Raw genomic sequence first — 14,561 nt, forward strand, 5'->3', positions numbered from 1 at the left:
TTTTCCTTAATTTTTGTGTCGTATATTATATTGTTTAACTAGGTGTTTTGCCCGCACATACGGACATAATCATCTTATGAATAATTATTTTATGTCTTATTAATCCAAAAATCAGCATTATATTCTAATTGGTGAACATATTGAAGGAAAAAAATTATGGTGAATTCTTTGTTCCTCAAAATTTATACCATTTTTGTTAAAATTTTAGTCAAATTATTGAAAGGTAGATCCCACTTTTTTCTTCTAAATTCCCCATGGAGGAATGAATTTATAAGAAAAAATTTCCCTATGCAATTTTGATAAGGAATAAATTGACAAAAATTCATATTTTTTTATTTTTTCAATTCCTCAAATGAAATTTTATTTTTTATTTTGCTCTTTTTTTCATTCTTCTAGTAGTCACCAACTGAAGCTATAGTGTTTCACGAATTAAACTTAAACTCGTTTAAACTAAAAGCAAAAAAAAATATTTTGGACTCAGCCACAAGTTAAGTTATTATTTATGATTTTAAATAGTTAAATGAAACATCAAATTATTATATATGTCAAAAAAACGTTCATCAAACTATGTAGTAATTATTGTGTTAAAAGTTTTAAAACACTTATATATTAGAAATAGTTTAGAAAATATGTTTATATAAATATTTTTGTTTGACTAATATTTAATTATAAACTGTTTTATATCTTAGTTTTTTAACTTTATAATAAAAAATATTGTTTTCAGATAGCAACACAATATATATAAGAATTCTCTTAATTTTAAATATATTTTCACAATTTTATTATCTTAGTTTATAATTAATTATTTAATATAACATATAAATTTAATATTATTAAAATAAAATGCGTGTTTTATTATATATAAAATTCATTACGGGTTTTGTGAAAATTAATAAATACTCAGTTAAAAACTAATAATAAATCAATGACCTATATAAAAGTTTAAAACCTAATAAAATATGACAAATAAGAAAATAAGAATTTTAATATAAAATATAGATTTAAATATTATTAAATCAAAATTCGTTTTTAATTATATATAAAATTCATTACAGATATTTTTTTAATTAATAAATTAGTGATTCAGCTAAAAATTATTAATAAATTAATGACTAAACTAAAACCTAATAAAAACATGAAAAATAAGCAAAATTTACTAAAATCATGGAAAACATGACAAATAAGCAAAATCAAAATAATTATATATCTAATTACATATTTTATAGTTGTATTATTTAAATTAATAAATTATGGACTCAACTAAAAACTATTAATAAATTAATGACTCAACTTAAACCTAATTAAAACATGACAAATAAACAAAATTACCTAAAATTATGACAAATAAGCTAAATCACTTCATAAATAATAGTATAGATTGTGTGTATCTCCTATATGAGAAGCATTACAATATTTTTTTGCAGCCACATGTCATCACTACAGTGATTCTTAGAATCTTAAGAGAAATAAGTTGATTCATCTATATATATAATAAGTTTTTTATTAAACTAACCATAAATTTATTATTAATGTTTCTCATTATTTTCTTAAATAAAAATTACGTAATTGCCTAATGTGGCTACGGTATATACGACAATTAATGATTTTAAATAATAAATATTTGATAAAAATTAGTATCTTCTATCATATTTGTTTAATTTTAAACTATTAAAATAAATTAAACAATTACATAAACCATATAATAAAAATTTAGATTTTTTGTATATTTTATATTTTGGATTTTTAAAAACACTTATAAAATTACTAAAATGTTAAAAGTCTTACATTCAAATGTTGTGATCAATGGTTTAAAATTTTTGTTTTGACAAGATACACATGATTACAAAATCATATAAGTAGAAAATCTCATTTAATAAGTATTAAGATTAAAAACTATATATATAGTTTTAAATTAAAATATTTACTATTTAAAAATACATAAATATTTTAATTTCAAAATTTACTTTGAATATCTTTTTTTTGATAAAATCTTTGAACAAATATTAAAAACTTAATTTTTTAAATAGTCCCAACTCACGCATAGAAGGATTCTAAAAAGCAAAAGAAGTGTGAGTGTAATTAATTGATATGGAGTTGATTTCCGAGAGAGAGAAAGACAAGTAGTCAAAAGCAGGAAGCATAGGAACCAACACTAAAAGCAGTCCGAAAACAGTGAAGGATGGCAAGGGGAGAATAAATACTATGATTAATGAATGTTGAATGGGAACCGGGAGCTCCTGGGTGATTAATAAAACTATTAATCACACAATGAAAATTTTGTTACGTGTAATTTAAAGTTTTTGCTATAAAAGATACTATTGATATGAAAAACCATGAATAGAAAACATTATTTAATATATATTAATGTTTAAAATATACTATTTATGTTAATATCATTTAAATTTAGTTATACACCATATCAAATAGAAAAAAATATTGTTTGGAAAAATAAAATTTATTTATATGTTTGCACCAATTTAATTATATACGTAATAATTACTGACTTTTTAATTATTCATTATATATTTATTATTGAGAAATACCCTAGGATAGCATAAAAAAAAATTTGGTCACAAATATAGACTCTAAGGATCAAAATGACCAAAATATTTCATTAAAGAGGTAAATATATATTTATATCCCTAGGGTTAACTAATCCAAACCTTAGGATTTAGAGTTAAAGGGGTGGGTATTTGGGATTGAGGTTTAAATTTTTATAAAATAAAAGATAAATATTAAAATTTTGAAAATAAAAATTTTAAAAATAATTCCAAAAAGTATTTTCGAATTACAAAAAGAAAATTTGAAAAAAATAAAAAAAAATTTGAAAAAAAAAATTCAAAAGAAAAGATTTTACAAAAAAATTCAAATTTGAAAACATATAATCTATAACTATAAAAAAAATTATTTTTATATATCTAGGATATTATAGTCATTTTACCTATTAAATAAAATATTTTGGTCATTTTCTTCTTTGTGTTCTATTCTGTGACCAAAACTTAAAAATTATCTATTTAGGAGAATTGTCATTTATTATTTCATAATATATGCAAAGCGTAGATCTTAATCTAGGAATGTAATAATGCTCGTGTGATTTACAATAAAATGTTTGCTAGTGTCAAGTCTTTGTAACTAGCCCATAAACACGTAGTATTTATTAATTGAACCAAAACATAACCCAGCCCAAGAGGAAAAAACCTTACACCTACGTTGAAATCTTTTTTTAATTTAATTGTGGTGAAGAAAAGTGAAGATTTAGGGAAGTATAGAAAAATTCTCTTCTCGGGTGGTGATAAACGGCAAATGTCACAAAGGCAATTTGTAAACAACGGTTACGAGATGACAATGATAAATGGTCTCTTTACCAAACTGACGAAAAAGAAGTATGCGTCGCCCAAGAGATACGTCAATATGCACAAGCAGCAGCACATTGTTGTTGATTTAGCTATATTTCTTTTAGCTTAACTTTAACTTTTCATTAGCCAACTTACAAAATTGTTACTCCACGTACAATATCGGAATTTAATATCACCTAAAAACACTTAGAAGGATCCTACGCTACCTGAATTAATCCGTTATTGCATTTTACCACTACGAGAATAAGATCATCTCACTATTCGAAATGAACCGTCTCTTAAACTACTAAATTCTACCATTAAAATCAGAATCCAAAACATATCCTCCGCACGAGCTTCGGTGTGCCTCCAGAAAGAGACTCTGGAGTTAACTTGAGCGGGAGGAGACATAAAGCATCTCACGTACCGAGACAGCTCCTAATGTCACCACTCTCACCCCTTCCTTCCAGATCTGAAACTCAAGCCACAAGGTGAAACCAGCCTCCAAATCTGCATTCAAAGTGTTAAGAGAAAACAGTCAAGCGCCACCGCCTTTTCATTGGGAGCCGACGAGACCAAAGTAAAACGGCTTGAACCAACTCCGACAGTAGAACCCTAAAAGCCGACCCAATCAGTGACCTCCTTTTCACTCAACTCGCTGTCGCTCCAGAGCCGTCATCGGTTTGACCAGATCTTGCTCTGCCGCTGTCAGAACAGCCACCTGGAACCTTTGTCAAAACTCACCAGAGTCAGCAATCTTATCGCCGAGGAATGGGGAAGTATTGGTAGGGCAAAAGAAAACAAGAGAGAGAGAGAGAGAGAGAGTTAAAGGAGCAGCCTCCGACGCCGCTAATGACTCGCTAGGGTTTCTTCAAGGGGTCGAGAATTTCGAGACAGAAAGGATGGTCTTTTTTTCTAGAATGAGTTTTGAGCAGGATTAATAGGGGGTTCTTATATTCCGCTAAGAACTCCACCCTAAGACCACGATTATCGGTGGGTTTTGATAAGTTTCTTATGCCAAAAGTCAAGTGTGGAGTCCACATAAAAGGAAAAACCACTCAGAAAAGATACACAATAAGGATTGAATATAGAGAGGTTTTGTCACTATTTGTGGGCCTTAACAACACGTGTCAGCTCCCCATTAATTTGATATTTTTTTCAAATTAAAAAAAAAAAAAAAATTAAGAAACTTTGAAAACGATTTTACTGTTAAAGATGCTCTAAGAGCATGATTATTGGAGGGTTCCTATTACCCCGCCAATAAGACTTCTCCTTCCATTGTCCACAGAAAACTACAATCATCATCCACTCAAAAATATCACAAACACACAAACCGGATCTCCGACAATCTGTTCCAAACTATGGCTCAGCATCAACCAATGTTTCAGACAAAGCCAGAAGGTAATAATAGTAATCTGCTCAAATGATTCTCTTCTACAAACAAACAATTTGATCCTAATTTCTTTCTTTTACAGAACATTTGGTGCAGATTCCCGTGAACATCGAGCGTGACTCAACCACACTCGTAAATCCAAACCGGAAACCAAACCACTGGCCGACGATTCTCCTATCAACCATCTTCGTCATCATAGGCCAATGCATAGCCAAACTCCTCGAAAACTTCTACTACGAACAAATCAACCGAAGCGAGTCCAACAAACACCACCAAAACGACAGCGTTTGGACTCAAGCTCTCCTCCAAACCGTCGGATTCCCTCTCCTCCTCCTCCCATTCATCATCCTCACCACCAAGAAACACAACAACCCTCCCATAACTTCCGACCAGTTCCACTACAAATCCTTGGCAGTAATCTACATCTGCATCGGAATCCTCATGTCGGTCCAAGCAAGACTCTCCGCTATGGGAAAGCTCGAGATATCGTTTATTCTCTTCACTCCCATCTCCTTAACACAGCTCTTCTTCACTCCCATCTTCGCGCGCTTCGTCAACAAAATCAAGCTCAACAGATGGGTCGTAATCTCCTTGGTTTTCGCCATCGGCGCCGGAGCTCTCACCTTCACATCCCCGTTCGGCGGCGTGTCATACAACCGGGAGCATAAGTACGCGAGAAGCGTATGGGCCGCTCTGTTCGCCGCCGTATGCTTCTCTCTCCTCCTCTGTAACATCCAAAACGTCTTCGACAGCTATATCTTCAAACGCACGGAATCAACCACCAGAAAACCAAGCTTCGCGTCCGTTTTCGAAGTCATAATCTTCTCCTCCCTCGTCGCCACGCTCATCTCCACGGTGGGTCTTCTCATCGCCGGTGAACAACACGGTTTGGAGAGAGAGATGAATGGTTTCCCGAAAGGGAAAGGTGCGTACGTGATGGTTATGGTGGGCCAAGCCGTTTCGTGGCAGTTATACTGGGTCGGGATCGTGGGACTCGTCTTCTCTGTCTCGAGCGTGTTGTCGAATGTGATCAGCGTCGTTACGTGGCCGATCTTGTCGTTGCTTGTTGTGGTCTTCTTTAACTTCAGGAACTTCACGGGCGAAGGCGATGATGAGTTCGATACTTTCAAAGGTTTCGCTTTCATTCCTGCCGCGTTAAGCGTCGCCGCTTATTTCTTTGGGCTTCACAAAGAGAATCGCAATAGTGCGTATTAAGTTTTTATTTTTCCTTAATTTGTGGGTAAGTTAATCGTACTATATTTTTATTGTTTACTAGGTGTTTTAAGAAATTTTTTAAAGAAAAAAAAGACAAAAATAACATTAAATGAAGTTTTTTTCCCAAACTAGCACTCAAAGTCAAAAGTCACAAAAATAGCACTTAATGTTTTATCAAAAGTCACAAACTTAGGGTTTAGAATTAAATGGTCGGGTTTAGGATTTAGGGTTTAGGGTTTAGAGTTTAGAGTTTAGGGTTTAGGGTTTAGATTTTAGGGTTTAGGGTTTAGGGTTTAGGGTTTAGGGTTTAGGGTTTAGAGTTTAGGGTTTAGAGTTTAGGGTTTAGGGTTTATGGTTTAGGGTTTAGGGTTTAGAGTTTAGGGTTTAGGGTTTAGAGTTGAGAAATGAGGTTTTGGGGATAAGATTTAAAATTTTGAAAAATAAAAAAATTAAAATTTTCAAAGGATAAACTTAGAAATGTGCTAATTTGGTCATTTTAGTTTTTGAGTGCTATTTTTGTGATATAAACTTAGAAATGTGTTATTTTGGAGATTTGCCCTTTTTTAAATTTAACTTATATTTAAAAATACATTTTATTAAATATTATAGATTTTACTATTTTTTTACTAATATTTAATGTAGATTTGATATATATATTAAATCAATTTGTATAAAACTAATAAAATGATATAAAATTGTATAATTATCACAAAATGTAACCTAAACAATATTTATAAAATTTGTAGATATATAAGAAACTAATGATCTTACGATTAGATATTTTTTTTTTAAATTATAAAATATTTTGAAAGCTTTAGTAATACAAATTGTATAATTATACAAAAATAATAATATTTCGAAATTTGAAATGTTATATATGAATATTTTTGTTTTATAAATGACGTATGAGCTATTACCATATTAAAAAAAAGTTTACCAAAAAGAAAGATCAATATTAAATGTAATATATGAATTATTACCATATTCTAATAAGTTTTTCAAAAATATAAATCAACATTAAATGAAATTATCCATGTCATATTTTTTTGGAAGCCATGTCATATTTATTTTGTGAAATTGATTGTGGAAATGACATGTGGCAATATCACTTCGCAGATATAGTCTATGGATTTTTTTACATAAGTGTTAGTATGTGGTTACAAAATGTATATTTTATCTAATTATAATATGTTTGTTTTACAATGAAATGATTGGAAGTGTCGGCTAAATGTAAGTAGCCCATAAACACGCACTACTAGAAAACACTATTTTAGCGAGGAAATTTAATGAGGAAAATTAATCCTCGTAAATTTACATCGACTTTACGAGGAACTTACGAGTAAATATAAAATCAACGTTATTTCCTCGTAAAATAACGACGAAATCATTTCGTCGTAAAGTTGATGTAATGTCACGTGGCTTTTACGAGGAAATACGCTTTCCTCGTAAACTCGACGTAAATGTAAGGTGTAATTTACGAGGAAATATTTTACGTCTACTAAGCAAGGAAATTTTGAATCCACCATACATGAGCAAAATAAATTAATTTCAACGTTTTCTTTATTTTTACAGGTACAACAAATTAGACCTTTTCATCTTAGCTTCACAAGCAGACTAAGTTAGCTTCCTTCCATACCCTCAGATGAGAGAATCGGGAATAAATTGGTTAGCCGTGATCAAAGTTACACCTCGAGGACGAATCATCAGTGGAGAAGAACCACCATTGCAAGAAGAACAGATAAATGAAGTCGAAGAACCTGAACAAGAAATTGATGACATTCTTCTCATTGATCCGCATAATCATGAGTACGAAGATCTTACCGACGATGCCACAGACGAAGCTGTTGAAGACGAGTTTAATAAAAATGATGATGTTTCTAGTAATGAAGAGAATGTCGACGTATCCGATTGATATATTTGTTTTTAATAAGATTGAATTTCAGATTTAATGCATGTGATTTGATGGATTTAATCATGAAAAGCTATTTATATAATTTGATTTTGTGTAAGGTAATGGGAGTTTGTATTAGAAATAGGAGATTGAGATTATAAGTTAAGGAATTGTGGTTTTAGAATTTGGGGTTTGGAATGGAAAGAATATATGGAGGTTAAAGGGAAGATGGGTTTGGAATATATATATAGTAGAAGACAAGGAAGATGGGGTTTGGGGTTTCAGATTTTAGGGATTTAAAAATAATCCTCGTAAAATAACGACGAAATAACGACGAAATAAAAAAATAAAGAGCAGGACTCGTTAATTCCACGTAAGCAGAAATCGTCGCAAAGACCTCGTAATCGGAAAACGCGGGTCTTGCTATTTCTTCGTAAAATGAAAACACGGGCCTTGCTATTTCCTCGTAATTTAACGTGGGCTTTACAAGGAAACAAAACGCGGGCCGTTGTAATTCCTCGTAAATTTATGAGGAAATATTTTACGTCTACTTAGCGAGGAAATTTTGAATCCACCATACATGAGCAAAATAAATTAATTACTACGTTTTCTTTATTTTTGCACGTACAACAAATTCGAGCTTTTCATCTTAGCTTCACAAGCAGACCAAGTTAACTTCCTTCCATACCCTCGAATGAGAGAATCGGGAATAAATTGGTTAGCTGTGATCAAAGTTACACCTCAAGGACAAATCATCAGTGGAGAAGAACCATCATTGCAAGAAGAACAGATAAATGAAGTCGAAGAACCTGAACAAGAAATTGATGACATCCTTCTCATTGATCCGCATAATCATGAGTATGAAGATCTTACCGACGATGCCACAGGCGAAGCTGTTGATGAAGACGAGTTTAATGAAAATGATGATGTTTCTAGTGATGACGAGAATGTCGATGTATCCGATTGATGTATTTGTTTTTAATAAGATTGATTTTCAGACTTAATGCATGTGATTTGATTAATTTAATCATGAAAAGCTATTTATATAATTTGATTTTGTGTAAGGTAATGAAAGTTTGTATTAGAAATAAGAGCTTGAGATTATAAGTTAAGGAATTGTGGTTTTAGAATTTGGGGTTTGGAATGGAAAGAATAGATTGAGGTTAAAGGGAAGATGGGTTTAGGGTTTGGAATATATGAAGTAGAAGACAAGGAAGATGGGGTTTGGGGTTTCAGATTTTAGGGATTTAAACATAATCCTCGTAATTTCCTCGTAAAATAACGACGAAATAACGACGAAATTAAAAAATAAAGAGCGGGGTTCGTTAATTCCATGTAAGCAGAAATCGTCGTAAAGACCTCGTAACCGGAAAACGCGGGCCTTGCTATTTCCTCGTAAAATGAAAACACGGGCCTTGCTATTTCCTCGTAATTTAACGTGGGCTTTACGAGGAAACAAAACGCGGGCCTTTGAAATTCCTCGTAAATTTACGAGGAAGTTACGAGGAAACAAAACACGGGCCTCGCTCATTCCACGTAAGTTTACGAGGAATTTACGATGACTATTAATTTCTTATATATACACGCGAGCTTCACCTCCCGTTTCCTCTCCACTTCCTCTCCCTTTCGTAGCTATGGTACTTTCTATCTCTATTTCCTCTCTAATTTGTTTCGTTTAGGGTAGATTAGGTGGTTAGTATAGGGAATTTAGATAGGTTTACTGATTAGTGTTGATTAGGTGGTTAATGTAGAGAATTTAGCTAGATTTATAGAATTTGTTAATCCAGAATGGGAGTCCTTGTTGAGGAACTTGCGACGACAAAATCCCATTCCAGGCGAGTCATCATCCCACACACATGCCGAGGCGGATGTAGAGAGGACGAGTGATGCATTCTACCGGGCGATGAACGACTCTTAGTTCTTTTTTTCCGGTTCTTGTATTATAAATTCAAAACTTATTTATATATAAAATATTTCGGTATTGATTTTTTTAGAATTTTAATTTTCTTAATAAATTAAATAATTTTAATTATTTTTAAATTATATTTTTATATTCTGTCAAATAAAAAGAAGCAAATTCGTAGCTAATTTACAATTTCTTTACGTGGAAACTTAACGAGTATTTTTACGAGGAAAACCTTACGAGAAAATGACGAGGAATAATAAATGAGTACTTTACGAGGAAATGCTTTCAAGTTATTTACGTGTTCTTTACGAGGAAATACTTTCGAGATATTTACGTGTAATTTACGAGGGGCACCTTTCAATGTATTTACGAGGAAATGAAGCGACGTCCTTACGTGGTCTTTACGACGAAATATTGTTCTTCGTCTTTACGACGAAATCATTTCCTCGCTAATTTACGACGAATTAGCGAAGAAATATGCGTTACGACGAACATTTAACGACGAAACGTGTTTCCTCGCTAATTCTTCGTAAACCCGATTTTACGAGGAATTATGGCGGAAAACCGCCGTCGTTAAATTTGTGTTTTCTCGTAGTGACGTTACGAGTAAACCTTTACTTCTACGTTGAAACCATTTTAATTTTAACTATGGTGAAGAGTGGTAATAAACGAACAATGTCTCAAAGGCAATTTGTAAAACAACGGTTACTAGATGACGATGATGAATGGTCTGTTTACCAACTTGACAAAAAGGAAGTGTGGATCACCCAAGAAATACGTCAATATGCACCAGCAGCAGCACATCTTTATTGATTTACTGAACTTAGTGGGTGTACAATCAATAGGGTAACAATTACAGTATGTTTCTAGTACCTATAAAACATATATATGGTAAAATGGCTGGTTCATTTTTTATTCTTTACTGAGACCATGTACAATGGTTTTGTAAATTCAACACCTTCATTTCTTATTTTAACCACCCGTATGATCTTCTCTATCTTCCACCTCTTTATTCAACACTCACTTCATTTTAAATTTTTACAATAGTTTTGTTTAATAAAATTCAACATCCTACCCCATAAATTTTTAATTTTTCATTCATAACTATCTATTCATAACCATTTTTAATTTTATATTTTTATATTTGATGATTTAAGGATCGGTAACAACCTTTTAATTTTGTTTTGATTTAAATAAATCTCTTATTAACTTAAAAACCCCTCTTAAGAAACCCTTATAATCATGCTCTAAGACCATGATTAACTCAGGTTCATGATTATTGGGAGGTTTTTAGGGTGGAGTTCTTAGCGGAATATAAGAAACTGTCTCTTAACTTTTAACTAAAAAAGCTAAGAACCGTATCTTAAAACTCATATTTAAGAACCGGTTCTTAGTTTTTTTAGTTAAAAGTTAAGAGTCAGGTTCTTATATTCCGCTAAGAACTCCACCTTAAGAACCTTCCAATAATCATGCTCTTAGGGTGGGGTTCTTAGCTTCGGTTAAGAACTATTTCTTAGCTTTTAACTAAGAAAAGCTAAGAATCGGCTCTTAAATAAGAGATATAAGAGCCGGTTCTTAACTGAAAAGTGTAAAAAAAAGAACAAAAAAATGTCAAATCATAAGTTAAGAACCCCAAATTAAGAGCTGGAGTTAATCATGCTCTAAGACTTCTCTTTCGTATTGGCAAGTGCTTTAAAAGTGGTGTAAGATCTCTCTATAGCCTAAATTATTTCTACAGCCCAAATTTTTGCCAATCATGCTTATGCTTTGTAAAGATTTTTTAAAACTACATATTTTTCTTTCCTTTTTATTTATTTTTAGCTATAGAAAGCCATAAATCTAGAGCACTTATTTTTTTCTTTAAAAAATTTATAAGTAAGTCATTGAATCTTTTTAAACCTACAGTTGATATTCTACAGCAAAATTATCTACAGCCACATCAAAAAAAAATCTACAATTTTATTTTTAAAACAAAAATATAAAGCTACAGCTCATTCTAGTCACCCCCACAAAATCACTTCTTCCATTGTCCACAGAAAACTACAACCACCATCCACACAAAAATATCACAAACACAAACCGGATCTCCTACAATCAGTTCCAAACTATGGCTCAGCATCAACCAACCGTTCAGACAAAGGCAGAAGGTAATAATAGTAATCTACTTAAATGATTCTCTTCTTGATCCCCTCTTCTACAAACGATGTGATTCTAATTTCTCTCTTTTTTCAGAACATTTTGTGCAGATTCCCGTCAACATCGGGCGTGACTCAACCACACTCGTAAACCCAAACCGGATACCAAACCATTGGCCTACGATTCTCCTCTCAACCATCTTCGCCATCATAGGCCAAACCATAGCCAAACTCCTCGAAAACTTCTACTACAACAAAATCAACCGAAGCGAATACAACGAACGCCGCCAAAACGACGGCGTTTGGACTCAAGCTCTCCTACAAACCGTCGGATTCCCTCTCCTCCTCCTCCCTTTCATCATCCTCACCACCAAGAAACACAACAACCCTCCTGTAGAACCTAAAATCTACACTAAGTATTTGATAGTGATCAAGGTTTGATCTAAGGAAGACAAATGATGTAGGCAACGATATCTTTAGAACACAACGATGTTAAACAGTTTCCAGTTGGTAAAAATGGACTTTATTGATGAATAAGATCAAATACAATGAGTTGAACTAGATCGAGTGATACAAATGAGAACCGTAAAGAAAAGAGTCTAAGGTCGGGAGGAAATAAGGTCGAAGTTAGTGTGTAGCTCTCTCTAGGGTTTTCCACGTGTCCTTCTTCATGTCTCTTCTCCTTTCTTTATAGTAAGTCGACTCCGCGATCTCCGTAACTGCTCCGCGATCTCCGAGACTACTCCGCGATCTCCGGGACCTCGAGTCCTTCGCTTTCGAGCTCAATCGCTTGCTATGGACTTTGGTTCCTTAAGGCCCATAACTTTGATCGCGGCCCATTAACGCTTTGATCGAAATTGGATCCAACATTTGTCCCCCAGTCTTTTTTGATTTGATCGAAAAGAATAAAGAGGCGGTTAGTTATCAATTCGGGTTTTGTCGCTTGATAACCGATGCGACTTTAGTTTGATGGTTCTTGGGAAACCGTTGTTTGGCGCGTAAATTTCATTCTCTTTTTATTTTTGAAAAAAGATGTAACGGCTATATCAGCCGCCGCTAGGGCAAAACCTAGGTCATCATTATCTTTCTCGGGGATGCCGATAGAGCCGTTAGGATTGCTATAAATACGCGAGGTTTTACATTTTCACGTCAATCCTTTTTTGCATTCTTCGTTTTTCTTCTGCTCTTAAAATTTCCTTATCACCGAACTTGAGATGTCTTCATCGTTCAATTTCCCTCGTCTGACGACTACACCCGATGATCTCGAGGATCTTCATAAGACGTATGGGGTCGATCGTGTCGTCGCTCTCGATTCGGCCGGCGCAACTGAGACTCCCGAAACTGTACAGGAAGGTTATTGCGGAGCCTATCTTTCTTTCTTTCACTCATGTGGTCTTATCTTCCCGGTCTCGGAGCCGATACTTGAGATTCTGGCGGAGCTTGGGTTATCGCTTACTCAGATCCTCCCAAACTTTCTTAGGTATCTTGTCGCCTTCTTGGTTAGGGCTAGGGAGGAAGATCTTTATTTTGGCCTCAGTGAGTTCCGACAGCTCGTTCTGGTGAAGCGGAACCAGCAGAACCCTGGTACCTTCTTTGTGTCTCCGCGCCCAGGTCTCCACGTCATCGAGGACATCCCCTACCGCGATGAGAAGTGGCGTGAGCAATTTTTTGTTTTCAAGGTGGATCGAGCATCTATGGGTGAATTTGACTTCTCTCGGCTTCCTCGGAGCTGGGCCGAGAATATCGGTTAGTTTTCTTTGGTCTATGTGTCGATTTTTCTCTTTGGAAAGCGGGTGGCTTAACTTTTCATTTTTCTTTGATCGATTAAGCTCCTTTCGGAAGCTCTTCGATGTCAGACGGGATTCGTGGTTTGATCGGGTTTCTTCGGGGAGGTCGTTCGAACTGGTCTTCATTCGACCAAACTTGGATTCAAACTGTCTTAGCTATGCTGGAGGGGATCAACAGGGCCCCTCTGGTTGGGGGTTCTGATGACGAGGCCGAACACTCCCATGAATTCATAGCGACTCCTTCCGTTCAGGTCCAGTCTTCGGATCGATTAACTAGACAACTCGTGAGGAGGTCGTCATTCCGTACTTCCGGGTCTGTGTCGAAGGGCCAGGCTTCTGGAAAATCTCCCTTGATCTCGATTCACGACTCCGACGATGAAAACGCTTTGGGAGAGAGGCGATCTCCAGTCTCGTTGAGCCTTAGCTTGGAGAACGAAACCATTGCGGCAACTAGCAAACGACGCCGGTCGTCGAAGGGTGCCTTGCCCGGCCTATCTCGTCCTAGGTTTGTTCCTGAGGGAGATGGTTCTTTGTTTGCGGCCCAAGGTGACCTAATTTCCCTCGCTGGTCGCATGAGGTCTGCAGGCTGCCGTCTTCCATCTCTTGCTTCCTCAGCCGAGAAGGAGGCTTACGCCAAGGTTGCGGTTGCGAGCTCTAGGGTTCATTTCCCACCTTCTTTTCTTTGAAAGTTTGCTTCGAGGTTCTTATTTGCTTGTCTTGATTTCTTCTCAGGTGATGGAAGCTTTCAATGAATACAGTGTGGTGATGGAAGACCACGTCTTGGCTTCTCGAAACGACAAGGAAATCGAGAGCATTGGTTCCAAGATCAAGAGGCTTTCGAAGGAGCTCGAGGTCACCAAGCGAGAAGGGAAGAAGGATGCCGAGAAGATTGAGGCTTT

At 34.6% G+C, this 14,561-nt stretch overlaps 1 protein-coding gene across 2 annotated transcripts; it reads left to right on the forward strand.

Moving 5' to 3' along the window:
* Positions 1-4,550: 4,550 nt before the first annotated feature.
* On the forward strand, positions 4,551-7,910 carry LOC106415274 (purine permease 14). 2 transcript variants are annotated; one of them, XM_048756707.1, is made up of 3 exons: positions 4,551-4,736; positions 4,811-5,932; positions 7,516-7,910. In XM_048756707.1, exons 1-3 carry the CDS (start codon positions 4,697-4,699, stop codon positions 7,527-7,529), a joined length of 1,176 nt encoding a protein of 391 aa, XP_048612664.1. In that variant the 5' UTR covers positions 4,551-4,696; the 3' UTR covers positions 7,530-7,910. The 2 variants fall into 2 exon arrangements, with proteins under 2 accessions (XP_048612664.1, XP_013711385.1); XM_013855931.3 differs by lacking the exon at positions 7,516-7,910 and having other exon boundaries at positions 4,811-6,071.
* Positions 7,911-14,561: the final 6,651 nt, after the last annotated feature.

The sequence above is a fragment of the Brassica napus genome, chromosome C5 (genome assembly GCF_020379485.1).
Source record: "Brassica napus cultivar Da-Ae chromosome C5, Da-Ae, whole genome shotgun sequence".
Taxonomy (NCBI): domain Eukaryota; kingdom Viridiplantae; phylum Streptophyta; class Magnoliopsida; order Brassicales; family Brassicaceae; genus Brassica; species Brassica napus.